This window comes from Tachypleus tridentatus, chromosome 3, assembly GCF_004210375.1.
Source record: "Tachypleus tridentatus isolate NWPU-2018 chromosome 3, ASM421037v1, whole genome shotgun sequence".
Classification (NCBI taxonomy): Eukaryota; Metazoa; Arthropoda; class Merostomata; order Xiphosura; family Limulidae; genus Tachypleus; species Tachypleus tridentatus.
In genome coordinates, this window is record NC_134827.1 from 13,552,693 (window position 1) to 13,570,971 (window position 18,279).

Consider the following 18,279-nt stretch of genomic DNA (forward strand, 5'->3'; position numbering starts at 1 on the left):
TTATTGATATATTTGTGATTCAGGGAAAAAAACAAGCCGCTAGCCCAAATTTAATATTTTGCCCTTCCACTTAGATTTTATGGATAAGTTTTTCAAATACATTAAATAACTTCCAAACATATAAAAGAAAACAAAAAATCTGGGATCTGTGTATGTTTGTTGCAATAAATTTTATAAACATGGTTTCAAAAAGTATAAAGTTCAACTTGCCTTTATGTTTTACTTTAGAAGTCTGGTTCTAAACCTAACAAAATCATGAACATACATCTTAAAAGCTGAAATTATTTTCTTTCTCACAATCAATAAGCTGCAGTGTCCCCTTTTTTTCCTTTTATGGACTGTAAGTACTTAAAATATTTTTCTTATGATGGACCAGATTCTTCCAGCTTAATTCTATATTGTAGTTTTATATTTTTTATAAGCTAGGTAAATTAATTCTAATGACTCTCCTGCTTATCTATTTTGTTGAAGTAATTACTTTAATTCTCTATCACTTTACAAAATTCCTGACAGCAATTAATTTAAAATTGTTATAGGACAGCACTTTTATCTTGGTATGAGATGAGTGGGAATATTTTTCAAAACAGTTGTAAATAATTTCTGAAAAGATTACAAAGGTAATTTTTTAAAATAACATTTAGTGAGATAAAGATTATAATTTAATTACACTGCACAACAAAGCTTTTGCTTCTTGAACATTGTTGAGTGTTCCTTATAGATTTTTGGCTGCTGACCATGAAAATCACATCCAAATTTGCCCATCATGTACTATTTCATTGAAATCTTCAGTTTCACCACGACATTGCTACAATGGAAAAATGATATCAGGGAAACTGGAAACCATGAAAATCACATCCAAATTTGCCCATCATGTACTATTTCATTGAAATCTTCAGTTTCACCACGACATTGCTACAATGGAAAAATGATATCAGGGAAACTGGAATCCGTCAATGCTTGCTGACTACTGCTGGACACTGCAACGTGATGCACCGGACATTGAATACAAACGAAAATCAGGAGCAAAACACTTTTAATTATGTTGAACTTAATAGCATATTAGAAACATAAATGCAATTCAATACATTATTGCTGGTAAACAGTTAACTGTCTATTTCTCAGAGTTCCTACGTGATGAAGCAAAACCAAAATTATATTTGTGCATACCCACCAGGTACCTGTCACAATCAGCAAAACCTTTTCAGGAAGCAAAACTTTTCAAAAAAATTGTGGTGCAGTGTTATTAATAACATAAAACATGTTTTATTAATAAGTTTTCCAAATAAGTTAGGTCAGTAAATGATGCAATTAGGCCTAAAAATATATTTGGTTAATAAATGTGTGAAAATCTAGCTTTCAAGTAAAACAGACATTTATTGCACAATGGGATATAATGCAAATATGTCATGTACTGGTTTTTATTTCATTATATATCATACATTTACCAAAAACATCTAATCAAAGTTCATAAACACTCTGTCATTGTTATTCTTTATAATTTAAATGTTTCAGATATAGTTTTGTTTCTAATTATTGTTACAAAAGCAAATGTATCCAAAATCATGATACCAAATTTGGGTTAAACTTTGTACTTTTACACAAGGTATATGAAAAAAGTTTAAAATAAAAGCTGCTTGTTAGTTTGTTTCAGAACTCTGCACAAAACTATTCAAGGTTTATCTGTGCATAGCCATCTGTAATGTTAAATTGACAGAATAGAGCAAAAGCACCTAGTTAACACCCACTGCCAACTATTATCTCACTGAACAGTGTGATTTGACCATACCCATGAACCTAATTTGGTGACTACCTGTAGTTATTAGCATGAAAAACAACCACCTTCATAAATTACCCATAGAATCACACAACTACTCATTCTTTAATATTTAACTGCTTACATATAAAGCCATCATGATTGTATACTGTGCATTAATCATAGCTTTTTCCCCAACTTAATTTGATATTCACCCTGTGAAACTAGTTTTCCCACAAACTTCTTTTATATCTGCCTTTCGCTTTCATATTCTTGTAAGGAGTTACCATTCTGGAAGATGAGAGATTGATATAATCAGTAATGTTTATTGACTTAGTAGGGTATCACCAGAAGGAACTGAAAAGTACCACAAATTACATTAATGGTATAATAATTTATTTTACCTCCCATAAAGCATGACATTTAATTCATAGTACACAATAATATACCCACAGACTTTCTAAACTAATTTTAAAAAAATGCAGATTATTTTGGACAATCTGTTGTTGACCATCATTCTTATAGCACATCCATTACTCCAAAGTGAAGAATATGTTTTTGCAGCAATGAGTTGCAAACCATAGTCTTATGATTTAGAGTCAATGTTATCTCTCACCTATAGAGGCAATCACTGGGCTATGAATAAAGAAATATAACTATATATCATGTTTTTATCATTAACATAAACCAAGTTTACTGCTAAATAATAAATCAGTCTTACAGGTAGATTTCTTACTTTCACTAACCCTTTTACTACATCTTCTACTGTCAAATATGAGACTATAAAACAAATACACTAAGATTTTGAACAAAACCTATCTTACCATTTCTACTGTGAGACATATACAAGTCTTCCATAGCACTAGAGACAGGTTTAAGGTTAGACTCACTCAACCTGCAAATGTATAATAAAATAATTACTGTGTATCTGCTACTTCCCAAAGTTACAGGTTTAAAACATACATCTGAAAAATTCAAATCTGTGAACAGGTACATCTGTACGCACATATGAAACAAAATGCTTTCTATTATTGTATTTCTTGATGTGTATTTTTTAGGATAAAATCAGATAAATTGTATACATAGCAAAGCTACTGAGACTATCTGCCATCATCCCTAATTTTGAACTACTGAAGAGGTGAAAGGCAGGTTGTTAGCAACACCTATTTATTACCCACACTAAATATCTGACTGTCACTTTTATAACCCATATGCAGCTTAAACTGAGAAACATTTTGTGGTACTGCACAAATTCAACTCCATGCCACCAATGTTAATATTTAAAGCCCTACCACAAGTTAATCCACACCCTGAAAAATATGGATTTTATATTATTATTAAAACACATCAGATGCACTGCATGATAACATGAAACTGAGGGATGTACCCTCAGGTATGTACATATACCCTCAATCATACTGCATGTTAATTATTATATACTGTTTCACTGATACCTACAGCATTATAATAATTCATGAAAGGAAGAAAAGGAGCTCTGTTCTGCACAATTAACAAGATTATATACAGGTCAATGTAAAATATTATATACATATTATATACAGGTCAATGTAAAATATTATATACATATTATATACAGGTCAATGTAAAATATTATATACATATTATATACAGGTTAATGTAAAATATTATATACATATTATATACAGGTCAATGTAAAATATTATATACATATTATATACAGGTCAATGTAAAATATTATATACATATTATATACAGGTCAATGTAAAATATTATATACATATTATATACAGGTCAATGTAAAATATTATATACATATTATATACAGGTCAATGTAAAATATTATATACATATTATATACAGGTCAATGTAAAATATTATATACATATTATATACAGGTCAATGTAAAATATTATATACATATTATATACAGGTCAATGTAAAATATTATATACATATTATATACAGGTCAATGTAAAATATTATATACATATTATATACAGGTCAATGTAAAATATTATATACATATTATATACAGGTCAATGTAAAATATTATATACATATTATATACAGGTCAATGTAAAATATTATATACATATTATATACAGGTCAATGTAAAATATTATATACATATTATATACAGGTCAATGTAAAATATTATATACATATTATATACAGGTCAATGTAAAATATTATATACATATTATATACAGGTCAATGTAAAATATTATATACATATTATATCAACAGGTCAAAAATATTATATACATATTATATACAGGTCAATGTAAAATATTATATACATATTATATACAGGTCAATGTAAAATATTATATACATATTATATACAGGTTAATGTAAAATATTATATACATATTATATACAGGTGTAAAATAAAATATATACATATATATTATATACATATTATATACAGGTCAATGTAAAATATTATATACATATTATATACAGGTCAATGTAAAATATTATATACATATTATATACAGGTCAATGTAAAATATTATATACATATTATATACAGGTCAATGTAAAATATTATATACATATTATATACAGGTCAATGTATAAATATTATATATACATATTATATACAGGTCAATGTAAAATATTATATACATATTATATACAGGTCAATGTAAAATATTATATACATATTATATACAGGTCAATGTAAAATATTATATACATATTATATACAGGTCAATGTAAAATATTATATACATATTATATACAGGTCAATGTAAAATATTATATACATATTATATACAGGTCAATGTAAAATATTATATACATATTATATACAGGTCAATACATATTATATCAATGTAAAATATTATATACATATTATATACAGGTCAATGTAAAATATTATATACATATTATATACAGGTCAATGTAAAATATATACATATTATATACAGGTCAATGTAAAATATTATATACATATTATATACAGGTCAATGTAAAATATTATATACATATTATATACAGGTCAATGTAAAATATTATATACATATTATATACAGGTCAATGTAAAATATTATATACATATTATATACAGGTCAATGTAAAATTAAGTACAATAAAACTGACATGAACACATTAATATTCTGTAATAATAGTCAGGAAAAAGTTTAAAGAATATAATAAAAGTATTATGATTTCACTTTCTATGAAAACTTCTAATACTCCCATTTCACTTTTAATAACTCAACCTTAGCCTGGATGTCCAGAGTTAACCTTTTTATACCCTTTTGAAGATACACTTGATCCCAAGTTTTTTTTCACGTCACTTAAAAACAAAATCAAAACATTTTAAAAGAACATATGCCATTGTACAAATTCTCAGCTATACTCTAATAGTTTTTGTTAAAATAGACTATTAGTTGTACTCTGATTGGTGAGTTACTGTCCAAACCATTAAAACTTGACTACACAGTAACCCATCTGATAAAAACATTACTCATAATATAGTGTACCACTGGGAGATGAAACTGAAAAGTTGTAAGTATCTATGCATCCAAAATATTTGAAATTTGTCAGTTGTGAGCACAAGAAAATGACTAAATGTATATAATACAAGTACAATGAGAACAAACTGTTAAATTGTAATGGTAAATATTTGTGCTGTACCATTATGATGCAATGTTGTACCTGATAGTCTAGTTGGTATATACCTATTTTTCTTAAGTTCAGTAAGGATGTTGTGACACAGGAAATTAACATAGACTTCATACATCATGGAGATTATCTGTATTACTTTTATAGTTTTATCAGAGTAATTTTTTATGTTTATATAATGTAGAACTTTTCACAGCCCCTAAGACAGTGCTACTAGATACATATACTAATTTGAATAATTATTATGTTATAAAGGAGAAAGTAATTGTATTATCATTTTTGTTTGTCTACTACAGTTAATACTGCAAAATTTGATCTTGATGGATGTTTGTAGAACAGGTTATTTCAACTTATATTTTTCCATGCCAACATTTTTTTTCTTGCATTACTGTTTGAATTGGAGTAATTTAGACTGTTCTTTAAAGTAGAGTTTGTGTGGAAAGCACGACTGATGGTGACATCCACTGCTAATGAAACTAGGGTAGCTGCCAAATGATAAAATGAATTTATATGGTGATTAATACAAGATGTAATTGAAGTGTAACATCATTAGCATGATTTCCATGTTTAAACAGTTCATGTATTCTTAATTATATACATCAACAAGAATACAATTTTTCAGGTTAATAAAGAAATTTTGTTTGAAATATCAAAATATATACTAAAAACTGCAAGTGATTAGCTAAGTCTGTTTTGAAATGAAGAAACTATGTTCTGTGTTTGCTTACTGCAGATGAAGAATACATACAGTTTGGTCCAAAACTGAATTTCTCTAGCCAAGCAATTTCTTACTCAGAGAAATAAACTGAGAATATATATCAGAGCAAAGTGAAATAATGATGGACCCATCATTTTCACTGATGTATTTTAAATAAGTACAACTTATACATGAACAAAGATTTTAAATTTAAATATTTTTTAGCTAGTAAACAGTAACAACACAACATCACAGCATAAACACGAAAGAAGTAAACCTCAGAAAACTTTTACATCATTCATTGGAAACCTTTGTTAACATAGTGTAGCAAATCAGAAATCCAAATGTATTAAATGGTTAAAGGAAAGAATAAAGTTTAATTTCTTTATCTTACATTCTTGAATAAATTGATAGAAAAACAAAGATGTTATATCATTGGTAAAGCCTTTCTTGGTTTGTTTTAGTACCAAATACTTTATTGTACATTAACTGAGGGTAACCATTCAGAAAAAATTTCTACAAGAGACAATGTTACATGATGTTCCCTTTCATTCTTTTGTTATTAAACCTCTAACATCATTAGATGCTCATTGTATATTCTGCTTTACAAAAGGTAATTAAATCATTTAACTGACCAAGCACTTGTATGTTTAAAGCCAAAGTCCGAAGTACATGTAACCCTTAAACAGCATCCATCATCACCTGATGCTGGTACCTACAGCATTCTCACTGTTTAAGAGTTTAAACAAGGTTTCATGTTTCAAGGTATTTTTTAATCCCTCTTTTTTGGACAAAAGTCTTAAAACAAAATAACCCATGTATATCATTAAACATCTACCACACAAAAGTTAAAGTAACTGATCCAGCCACCTCTGGATGATGGATACTGATGCACATGCAAAGGATCATCTTTATAGTAAGATTGCATGAACACTAAATAATAAACAGAAAATAATATGGAATTAAAAGACCCATTACACTTGATCCTGTGATAAAAAGGCTATAAGAATCCTTTTTACCAGACCTGATACACGCACATAAAAAAAAAATTGTGAGATACTCTCATAATACACAACAGCACAGAAATACATATTAACTATACCTGTTTATAAGTCCTTTTAACTGTTTTCTAAGTCTTTCCAGTTCTTTTTTCTTCTTCTCATCTTCTGTTTTAGCTGGAAGTCTCTTGGCAGGAGGAATATACTTGGTATCTTTCTTACCGAGTTTTATCACATTCCCTTGTTCGTCTCTTAGTCGACCATAAATGTCTTCCCAATAATCATTCTTTTCACTTTTATCACCTGAGGAATTTTCATTATTGTGATCTTCACTGCTATTAATTTCTTCATCTGAATTATTTTTTTTTACTTTTTTCGTTAATGACTCAGCAGAGCTCTCATTGCACTTCTTCCTTCTCTTACCAATTGCTGTAGTTATATTTGTGGTGTATTTTTCATTTTCACTTGCTACATCTTTCCTACCCAAATCTTGTCGCATTATTTCTTTTTTTTCAACTAATATTGAAACCTTTTCATTTTCCACCTCATTCACTTCTGTGCATTCATTCTGTACAAGACTTTCTTTTTCTGTAAGACCTAACTGATCTACCCAATTAACAGACTTTTTCTTTTTTGGAGCTTTCTTTTCATTAAGATTATTGTGATTTTCATAAAGTGAATGTTCCTCATATTTTGTATGAAAACAGTCAGTGTTATCACGACCTGCATTTTGATCCTCATCATTATCACTATTAAAATCGCTTGTGAAATCATCCTCATCCTTGTTATTAGCATCTTTTAAATTTTTGGCCTTATTTGACTGTCCCAAACAATCTTCAGTACTTTCCTTCATGCTATCAGTTGTTCTTTTCCCAAGAGCTAGAGCTAAGTCATCCTCAAACTCAGAGTCACCATCACTAATTTCTTTGGTAAATGATGCATCTTCAGGATTATCAATGACTTCTAATATATCTTCAAAAATTATTAAAGATTAAGCTACAAGACCATATTAAACCTGACAAATCCAAGTTATACATAGAAATAATACCTGTCAACAACACTGATAACTAAAAAATACAATATGAAAGTTAATTACCCTTTGGTGAAAATGGTTCATAGTGAATACTATAGTTATAAAACATGAATTTATTGGGATAAAACTTTGCATCTTGTAGTAAAAATTAAAATCTTGAACTTTGTAACCTAGATAAATCTAAATGTGGTTACAAGATTAGGTTTAAAAACCATCACTATAAAAAAAATAACTTGTAAGCTTATTTGTATTTTCACAAAATGTAGAAAATTTAGTTACTGCATATGCTTTCCATAAATTTGTTCATAGTCAGCATTTTCAAAACAAAAAAAGAAGTTTTTCAATGCCTATTGTATAAAATTAAAAATCTAATCTTAGTTCCACGTAAAGTGTCAGCATTAGGATGTCATTCACTACTAGTCATATTCAAAATCCAATGCATTTCAAAAAGAATTTGTTCTAATAGAAGTATAGTTAACATTTTACCTTATCAGTGAAAATAATACAATTCAAAGTCACACTTAAAGTAAAAAATATATAATTCTTCTTTCATGACCAATCAAGTAATTCTTGAATTGTTATAGCTGATTATGAATGTAATTAATCAATAATTTCCTAACACTTTCTGTTGTGATAGGTTCAACAAAAACCTTGTTTTCGTGCTTTTCCAAATATTTGTACATAGTTAATAATTTCAAAAGGATACATATTTTTCAGTTCATTAGTAATATGTGCATATATAATTTACCCATATGTATGCTTTACATACAGTTTCAATAAGGACTGCTCTTTATTCAGTCTGTTTGTCCAACAGATAAATACTGACTGAAATATATGACTCCTGTTTTTCAGTATTTATTTTTAGCTGCTTTACTTTTATTCAGATATCTTAAAATTGATGTTTTTTGGAGTTTTGGCTTTTAAAATACAATAATGAGTATAATAATATACACTACACCCTAACTTCTCTTATGGGATTAACAACAGGTACAAAACATAGTTCTTTTTATGTTAAAACTTTATAAGAACATTACATAACATTGTAAAGTAACCGTAACACTAATGGACGAGATGTCCTTTATCTTTGGGAGTGATATACTAAGGCTATTTGGTATATAAAGAGCTAAATGTTGCAAATACAGTGACTTGGGAAAGCCGGAACATTAACATAAACTGAATACTAGTTTCTGGTGGTTACTGTGTAGAAACACAAGTTTCTTTTCAATTTGTATGAAGGATGTTTTATCAGTGTTTATTGGTTAAACTGTTTATTTGTTTTTGAATTTTGCGTAAAGCTATACGAGGGCTATCTGCGCTAGCCATCCCTAATTTTGCAGTGTTAGATTAGAGGGAAGACAGCTAGTCATCACCATCCACTGCCAAATCTTGGGCTACTCTTTTAAAAAGGAATAGTGGGACTGACCATAACAATATAACTCCCCCATGGATGAAAGGGCAAGCATGTTTGAAGTGACGGGGATTTGAACCCTCAACCCTCGGATTACGAGTTGAATGCCTTAACCCACCTGGCCATGTTTATTGGTTAAAAACAAAAAGCAAAAGTTCTAATGATATACAGCATCAGGAAATACAAGTGAGCCTTTCTGGCTTTGATGTCAAAAGTTGTGGAAGCTACAAAAAACAAAAACAGTGTGTGTGTTCGGCTGTTTTCTGCCTCGCTAGCCTCAACAATAGCATAGCTTGTTAGAAAAGGAGCCATACTGTTAGTTCCAATATAATAAAATATCTATAGACCTAAACTGAAAAAGATATAAAGCAAGCTTCAAGAAAGTAAAATTAAAAAAAAAGATACAGTCCAAGCCTTCATCAACAAATGATTTGGGCAAGTTTTTACTTTTTCTGCGATTTAAATGAATTTTTTTTTCTAGTTGTTTAATCAACCTGTCTTCTTCCTTATTAGCTTCTAACAACTGAAGTTTTCGCACTTCTTCTACCTATATAAAGTTATGAAAAATGTTATGTACTTGCATTATTTTGAAAGAAAGTAAAATTAAAACTATTCTGAAAGTTAAATACTATTACTCTCACTGGATTCACTTTTAAACTGAATAGCACATGTAATATATCACTTAAAAAAATGAAATCTTAATATTAGCAGTTTTTAATGATTGATAATTAACACTTCTATTCTTTCAATATCTACTATTTTACAATGATTCACAAAACAGTATCATTCTTACTGTAACTACTGAACTATATGATTATTTTATATTAAAAGAACATTTAAGCTAGTTTTACTTTGACCAAAGATTATCACATGTGAAAAGACATGAAGCCTACAATAAAGTGAGAACAATGCCATTTTTCTTTGATCAAGTTTTTAAATATGGCACTACCTCAGTACACAATAAATATTATTATTATAGGCTCTGTTTATTACTAACTTATATCTTTGTATTGTTTTACCAGAAGGTTTGAAAAGAAAGGCATTGCTTCAAAACTAGTACTTTTTGAAAGTTGAGAGCAATTTGAACAAAACAATACCAGTAGAGATAGAACTGGTGAATTCTATTATTTAGTTAAGTAGTTAGTGTTTGACTGAATAAAGAATGATTGTTTATTCTATTTACTTATATTTTGTGAATGCTGAGCAGAGCTGGGTACATTTAGTTGGAGAGCAGCAGTTACACGAGTTAGTGCCACATAAGCTAATTTATTAGTCAATTAATGCTGCAAAGAATGTTTCTGATTACTAATATCTACTTATTCCAACTCAAGTCATTGAAATATCTATAGAGTGGAAATGGTTGACATGGATATTCAAATGTTTTTATCTAAGAAACAAATCAAGTAATAAAATTTCAACCTCTTAGTGATCATATTAACCTGATATAGACCTAAAGAGGTTTTCTAATACCCATCTCAGCCATCTTTACTATACACATGTATACATACTCATGTGCACACACACACACATTTACTTCAAGTGGATTCTTTGTCATCATGAATTCATTTAAATATTGCCGTTATGCTTGTCTCTGATTACATATATAGATATCATGCAAAGAATGCCCTCTCATGATTTAAGAGTCAGATTCACCTTGATGCTAAACTTGCTCACCCTGTCTTTGTAATTATAAAAATGCTGCTGTTATTTACATAAACTGCCAACCCTCTGGCTACTTTAGTATGAATTTACTGTCTGTTACAGTACTATGTTTATAATTTATAACTGTATACCTGTATTTTTTTAATTTTCCTTGCTATATAAGCAGGCACAATCTGGGAAAGAGTTCCAGAAGATCTGTACCCCAAACCCATACTTAATTGTTTTTCTTCTGAAATTAATAACCGTTATTCAGTGTTATATAAATGGGTCAAGATTTAGAGGGAGCAAACCCTTCCATTTTTTCAGAAATTAATAAAAAAAGAAATTAGCTGTCCTTACACTACCAACTAGTATCAAAAGAAAATAGTATTTCTTCATCTAATTGGGCTATTAATTACCATAAAAGCTTTCGAGTTTGTTTTTCTCAAATCAAAATAATAATAATCCATTAAGGCCTCTGCAAATAACTGATTATTTTTAAGCTAATAAAACAACATTAATGTTATTTATAATTTACCACAGTAAATTTTTGTACCTCAGTTTTTAACCTGTTGTTCTAGCATAAACTTGTTATGGAATGTATTTTTCATTACTTAGAAGCTAGAGTTTTAATAAGAAAGCTATTTTTTGTACTGTTGATGTCTTAAGAAAATGTGAATGCAAACATTACAACTGTGCAAGGACATTAAAACAAACATCATAAATATGATTATGAACAAACTATTCCATTTTAATTACAAAATCTGAAATGTTTGTTTTTAACTGTTATTTTCATATCAATCACATTACTAGAACTAAAGATATGTGCTGGATCATAACCTAATCAAGTTAATCATTTACAGATTAAATATTTATACTATTTTAACTAAGAGACAGTTGTATTCAGGTTACTTTAATACAAAGTGTCCAACAGTGATTAATCCAAAATACTATATTATTATAGTGGAAGTATCTTAATGTAAAAAGTACAGAAAATGTGGTTACAGTGTAACACAATTAAATTTAAAAAAATTGGCTGGTACTATGCTATCATTGTAAAAATGGAACATAACTACAACTAGCATGGAAAAATTAAATGTTTTACTTGTTAAAAAAACAACAACACATTATCTGAATACTTTCTACTTTTATTCTTATTCATTGGCTAAGTTTTAAAACTGTAAATAAGTGATAGCTATCAAAAGTGCCATTTCACAATATAACTTGATGTTATTCTATTTTCTATGTTGTTTAATTTTGAATTTAGTCCACTTGAAGACTGTCCAAAATAATAGGTTGTTTACTTTGACTAAGTTATATATTTGACTAATAAATGAGTTATGATTACTGGTAGCTGTACCTGTGTGATGCTCAGTGATAGACTTAAGTTTTTTTTTTAATATGTTAGATATGTAAAAATTGGAAGTACATAAGAATAAAATTATTTCATGTTCACTGGACTTCATTATTTAAATAACATTTTATGTTTATTAAAAAGAAACAGGTAACATGGGACTTAAAAATAATTATGTGTATGGCAAAAAAACCAGCTTTACATTGCAATGAACAACATCAGTGTGGGAAGTAAAGCTGTCCACAAATGATAAAAAAGAGCAATCTTTAGCTCTCTTTTTGCTGTTGATGTTGTTGAGCCATTGCTATAATAATTCACTTGTCATTCTTGCCTTTTTGTTTGATGCGCGTATCACAATGAGACAGAGTTGACTAGCCAAGCTCTTGAACTTACAAGGCTTAGTACTCTTCCCTATGAAGAGGATCGTATCCTTTAACTTCTTATCTCTCTTGGCTTTGCTTCCCTTAACTATCAATAAGTTTGAGGGTAAAGCTCTATAGAACAGACCAGTCTCATCTGCATTAAAGATGTCAAGCTTTGTTCTGGCTATAGGGAAGCACTCCCAGATAATTTTATCTAGGCCTTCATATCCTGCTGTCCTCGGTTTACTGTATTTTCTGTCTGTGCACTCTCCACTTCCTCAAAATTTATTCTTTCCTAAAATACATTATGAATTTACATTTTCCTAACTCTGACCTCAATCACTATTTAATGGCAAGATTCTCTTTCATTCAAAACTACTACATTCTCTTCCAGGGTCAAAATATTCTCTTTTCTAGACACAGCAGATGGCATTTTTCAATCCAGACAACTGACAACAAGACTAACAGACAAGTGCCATGCCCATGAAATTTTCCTATGAGAGTGCTCATATGCAATAAATAATCAATAATTTTACTCATAAAACTGGTTCGTGGTAATCAATAAGGTTCAGCAAACAGTGTAACTATATCTGTACTCAGGAAGAGTGGTCAGGAATGAAGGATGGTCACTGGCCATGACAAAGGGTGTCTTTCAAGAGGAGGACTGCCATAGTGGGGATAATTTGTCTCAGTTTGTTATAAATTATTTGAATAATTGTGTAGTTATGGCTACAACACTTAAGGATAGATAACAGCTGCCACACAGTTGTATTAAGTCAACATTAGCAATTTATTCACCAAAGAAGAATATTCCAGATTATCTTTAAAAAAGAAGATTGTGCTAAAAATAATTTTAGACAAAAATTAAAAATTACACAATATAAAAAAACATTAAAATGCTCTCTTTTATATATACTAATTATTTTAACTTCATTATTTACTGGTGTATTTTTTTGCTAGCCATAAACGTCTGGAAACACTTTTAGCTGTAATCTGTTGAAAACAAAATCTCAAAGATTTATTGGTAGCTTATGACCTAACCTTTCACAATACTCTCATGTCAGGTTAGATAACTGTATTTAGTTAACAATATTCTTGGTTGAGATCAAATGTAGTTTATTTTCAATACATAATATGTTATTTTACTTAATAATATATTAATAATATATTTTTACTGTCACATAGTTTTTTATTAATAATAATAATACAAGTAAGTATTTGAATTATGGAATATTTTGCCATTATCAGATTCATGGTAAGCCTCCTAAAATTCCCACAAAATTTCATTTTTCTTCTCATAGCCTTTTATTCATTCTAATAATAATACAAGTAAGTATTTGAATTATGGAATATTTTGCCATTATCAGATTCATGGTAAGCCTCCTAAAATTCCCACAAAATTTCATTTTTCTTCTCATAACCTTTTATTCATTCTAAACTGATATGTACAGTTCATAGTATTCTCCACTCAGTGTTGTTTAAATTTTGCCTGTAGCTATTTTCAAAACTGTAAGCTCATAATAAAAGATATCAACAAAAACCTGTAATAATAAAACATCAGACAAAAAAGGAAAAAAATCATGAGAATCAAGACTTCACTAATTGTAATCTCGAGAAATGAATGATTCTCAACAAATAAAAGCCCATGCTTTATTTATAGAATGGTTAGAAATTGTTTTTAATTAATAAGACCATTGTTTATAATAAGGATTTCTTAGAATTGTGTATAAATATCAGTTTGAACATTTTATTATAATCTTTGTGAAGTACACTAAATAAATGTTACAACTGATGAAATGTAGATTGTAAAATATTTTTGAGTAAATAATTGTTGAAATACAGTTAGAATTATTACTTTTACATGCAGGTATAAATTTAGCATCTGAAGGTGCTCATGCTAAGTTTCTGGCCAGGACATGACTTACAGTGAGGAAGAATGCATACTTCCATTTGGGAATATGCTTCATATAGATGCACATATTTAATAACATTTACACACTCTAAGACCAAGAAATTTTTGTGTCCAAATGGAAAATTACAGAACTAAGAGTTTGAACACTTAGTAATGACAAGGCTGGAACACCAAGTTTGTTGTTAAGCACAAATGTTACTGTGCTTTCCATGAGTATCAAAGCCTGGTCTTTAATATTACAATCTAGGGATCAAACAATGTTGTATGGTATGAATATTTACTAAGACTTGTGTGTTGTTTTCCAGCCAAGAGTTTCCACATTATACGAAAAGCATGACTTAAGCAGTATGAAACTACGCATTACATGATATTAGATAATTTGGCTCATTATTGAACTAAGGACTCTGTTAATTACATTGTATGCTGTTTTCAGTTGAGTTTTGTGAAAATTGACTCTGTTAAACAAAATAGTATGTATATGCAAAAACACTGCAAGTATAAGAGAAAATTAGCAAGTGAAATTGTTGTGTTAGCATCCACTGTAAACTTAAACCTATTATCGAGCCTTGAACTAAAATTTACTTTTAAATGAAAAATAAAATGCTCTTATCATTGATTGAAATGGATGCAACTTTATGTTTTAAACCAAATAATCCAAAACAACCTACAATAATAGAATCCTTTGAAATAACAAAACCATAGGAATATGTTTACAGGCACAGAGTAAAAGAAACTGTTCCATCATATGATCAAATGTTAAATACAGTATAAATGTACACAACTGTTCTCAAATTATATAAAAAATAAATTTAACCACAAGGGTAAAAATACCACAATCATCATGTGCTTCTTAAGGTATGTAGTACAAAATATTACCTGCCCAACTAAACAAGCTATATTTTCAAACTTTTTTCATTTTTATGTTTCCATTCAAATTAGCATATCTAAACCCTTGATGCAAATGTAGAGCAACGTAAAAAATAAGTTTCAATTAACACCAAAAGTTTTCCAAAAAAACAATTTTACTAAAGTTTCAAACATTTTGTAGCACAGTCATGAGTTGTAAACAACAGCATTAGTTATATTTACCTTGTTTCAATTATTTTCAATTCATACACAAGAATTTGTGCAGGTGGCTCACTAGCTCTATAATATAGCATTTATTATGCTACTATGAGTGATACATTCTAAAATGTTCTATGAAAATTAAATTCAAATTACTGTTCAAAACTAAATGCATGTAATGTTTAATGTGTTTAACTTATTTAGCAATATAATTTTAAGGTACTGAATCATTAACATTTTACTATATAATTCTATAAGACTTTCCTTTCAAATAAGAACTTACAGTTTTGTTTGTTTTCTTTCTTTTCCTTGTTTTAGCCTTTGTATTTTTAGTAGATACATTCTGTTCAACATTTGATTCCTTGGAAATACTAATGTCCTTCCTTGGGATTGAGTTATATGTACCAGATTCCTGTGAAAAATTGTGTCAAGAAACCATAATTGACAGCTAATTCATCAGAAGATAAGATAAATACTGAAACAGTAAATATACATTTACCTTAACAAAATGGTTTAATTTTAATACAAACAAATGTTAACATATGAAGATGTATTTCAAATATCACACATACCAGTAAATAAAATGCTCACAAACTCTTAACTCTGAGTAACTAAACATCACTAATGCTAACATGTTTATCCACTACAAAAACATAGGACATTACCTAAATCAAGTAAATCTGAAACTAGTATGTTTGAAATTGTACATTTTTCCACTTCTGGATACAAATATTCCAAAAAAATTATGCTACAACTTTTACAACTACCAACGTTTTAAATACAATATGTATCATTACAAAATTTTGTGGACAAGGCTTATTCTCTTTTTAATAAATCACAAAGTGAAAATTAATACCTCCTCAACACAAACTATTACTAAAGAATAAGTTTTATTGTTGCCAGATCTCCAAACAGGCTTTTATGCTTAAGTAAAGGTAAATGTTATACATTTACAATTGAAAACAATGTATATCAGAGTATGATAGATATTTATTTTAAACAATAACTATTCACATACATTCATCTCAAAATAACAATTCCATTTTCATGGTTCTCAACTGAAGCAGACCCATAATTATCAGTTACCCTACACTTTTCTATTGCACAAATCATATTTTAAGCCCCCCGCTAGTACAGCGGTAAGTCTATGGATTTACAAACTATTTATGCACTTCAAGTTTAACATTATACATCTTGTTGAATTCATTACCAACAGTACTTTCTTGGAAATTTGGTTGGAAAATTGTATCTTTCATTCATTTAATCGAAATAATTTCTACCTTACCTTAGGAATATGTTATTCTGTTTATATATATATGTGAACATTATTATGAAGGCTGCAATGTCAACTAAATCAAGTAAGTTTTACTGAAAAACGTTTGATGACTTAATCCCGAGCCAAAATTTTGTAGTTAAAACAAACTTAAATCTATGGGATTACGTTGTTATGTATCCTGTTTGTTAGAAAAAAGCAAAAAATTGAAAATAATAAATATGCCACGAACTTCCACATCCTCCTTGGAGTTTTGATCAGAAGCCATGCTCTTATTTCTGTTCATAAAATAATTCCGTCTTTTTGACTTCTGGTCAAGTCTTTTCTGTTTTCGATCTTCCTTTCGTGACGACACACGAATTTTAAAGGAACTTGCTTCTTTGATACTTTGCCCTCGCTTACTATTTGTCTGTTTTAGAAAATCATACTTAACATCTTCTTTAGAAGCAAACCGAGGAAGAGAATTTGGATTTTTTCTTAAAGAATCAGCTCTCCTAAAACTTCTATTATCAATATTATTATTACTAGGCTTAGCCTCATCGTTGATATTACCAGATGACAAGTTTGCATCATTTTCTGTATTTTGTAATGAAAAATAATTCAAAACTTCCGACCGGTAGCGATGAAGAGGAGTCTTAATTTTCTTTTTGGCCATTACTACAATACTCGTTGCCTAAATCTCATTGCATGAAAAGTAAACTGATTTTTCTTCATCAAAGACACTCATTCCTTATACATCCATAATACTAAGCCTAAAAACTTCTATGAAACAAATTACGCTAACTACACGTGGGATAAACGCCTTCTACAACGTATCTCTGCCAAAATTTATTTTATTGTAACTTTCGGAAACAGATTTAAGTTGCTGTTCTTTCTCACTTATCTCCAAGCAAAAGTACTCTTCTGTTACCAATATGCTAATTTGTAAAACTGAATAGTAAATACATGTTTTATGTAGTATTTAAATGTCCTTTTCCACTACAAACTGATCATAACAGGTATATTTAGAAGAATTATTTTTTTTTGTTTGTTTGCCACCTGCTTGTACAGCGGTAACTCTACGGATTGACAACGCTAAAATCAGGGGTTCGATTCCCTTCAGTGATCTCAGCAGATCGCGATAGCCGACGTGGCTTTGCTATACGAAAACACACACACACTTTTG

At 29.0% G+C, this 18,279-nt stretch overlaps 1 protein-coding gene across 1 annotated transcript in view; it reads right to left on the reverse strand.

The window, feature by feature from the left end:
• LOC143246383 (nucleolar MIF4G domain-containing protein 1 homolog) overlaps positions 1-17,936 on the reverse strand; it is a 54,195-nt gene extending 36,259 nt beyond the window's left edge. The window contains exons 1-5 of the mRNA XM_076492986.1: positions 17,347-17,936; positions 16,125-16,253; positions 9,913-10,054; positions 7,171-8,038; positions 2,578-2,648 (exon numbers count right to left, since the gene is read on the reverse strand). Of these exons, the coding sequence (XP_076349101.1) occupies positions 2,578-2,648; positions 7,171-8,038; positions 9,913-10,054; positions 16,125-16,253; positions 17,347-17,769 (1,633 nt within the window). The 5' untranslated portion in view covers positions 17,770-17,936. The remainder of the gene's footprint in view (positions 1-2,577; positions 2,649-7,170; positions 8,039-9,912; positions 10,055-16,124; positions 16,254-17,346) is intronic.
• Positions 17,937-18,279: the final 343 nt, after the last annotated feature.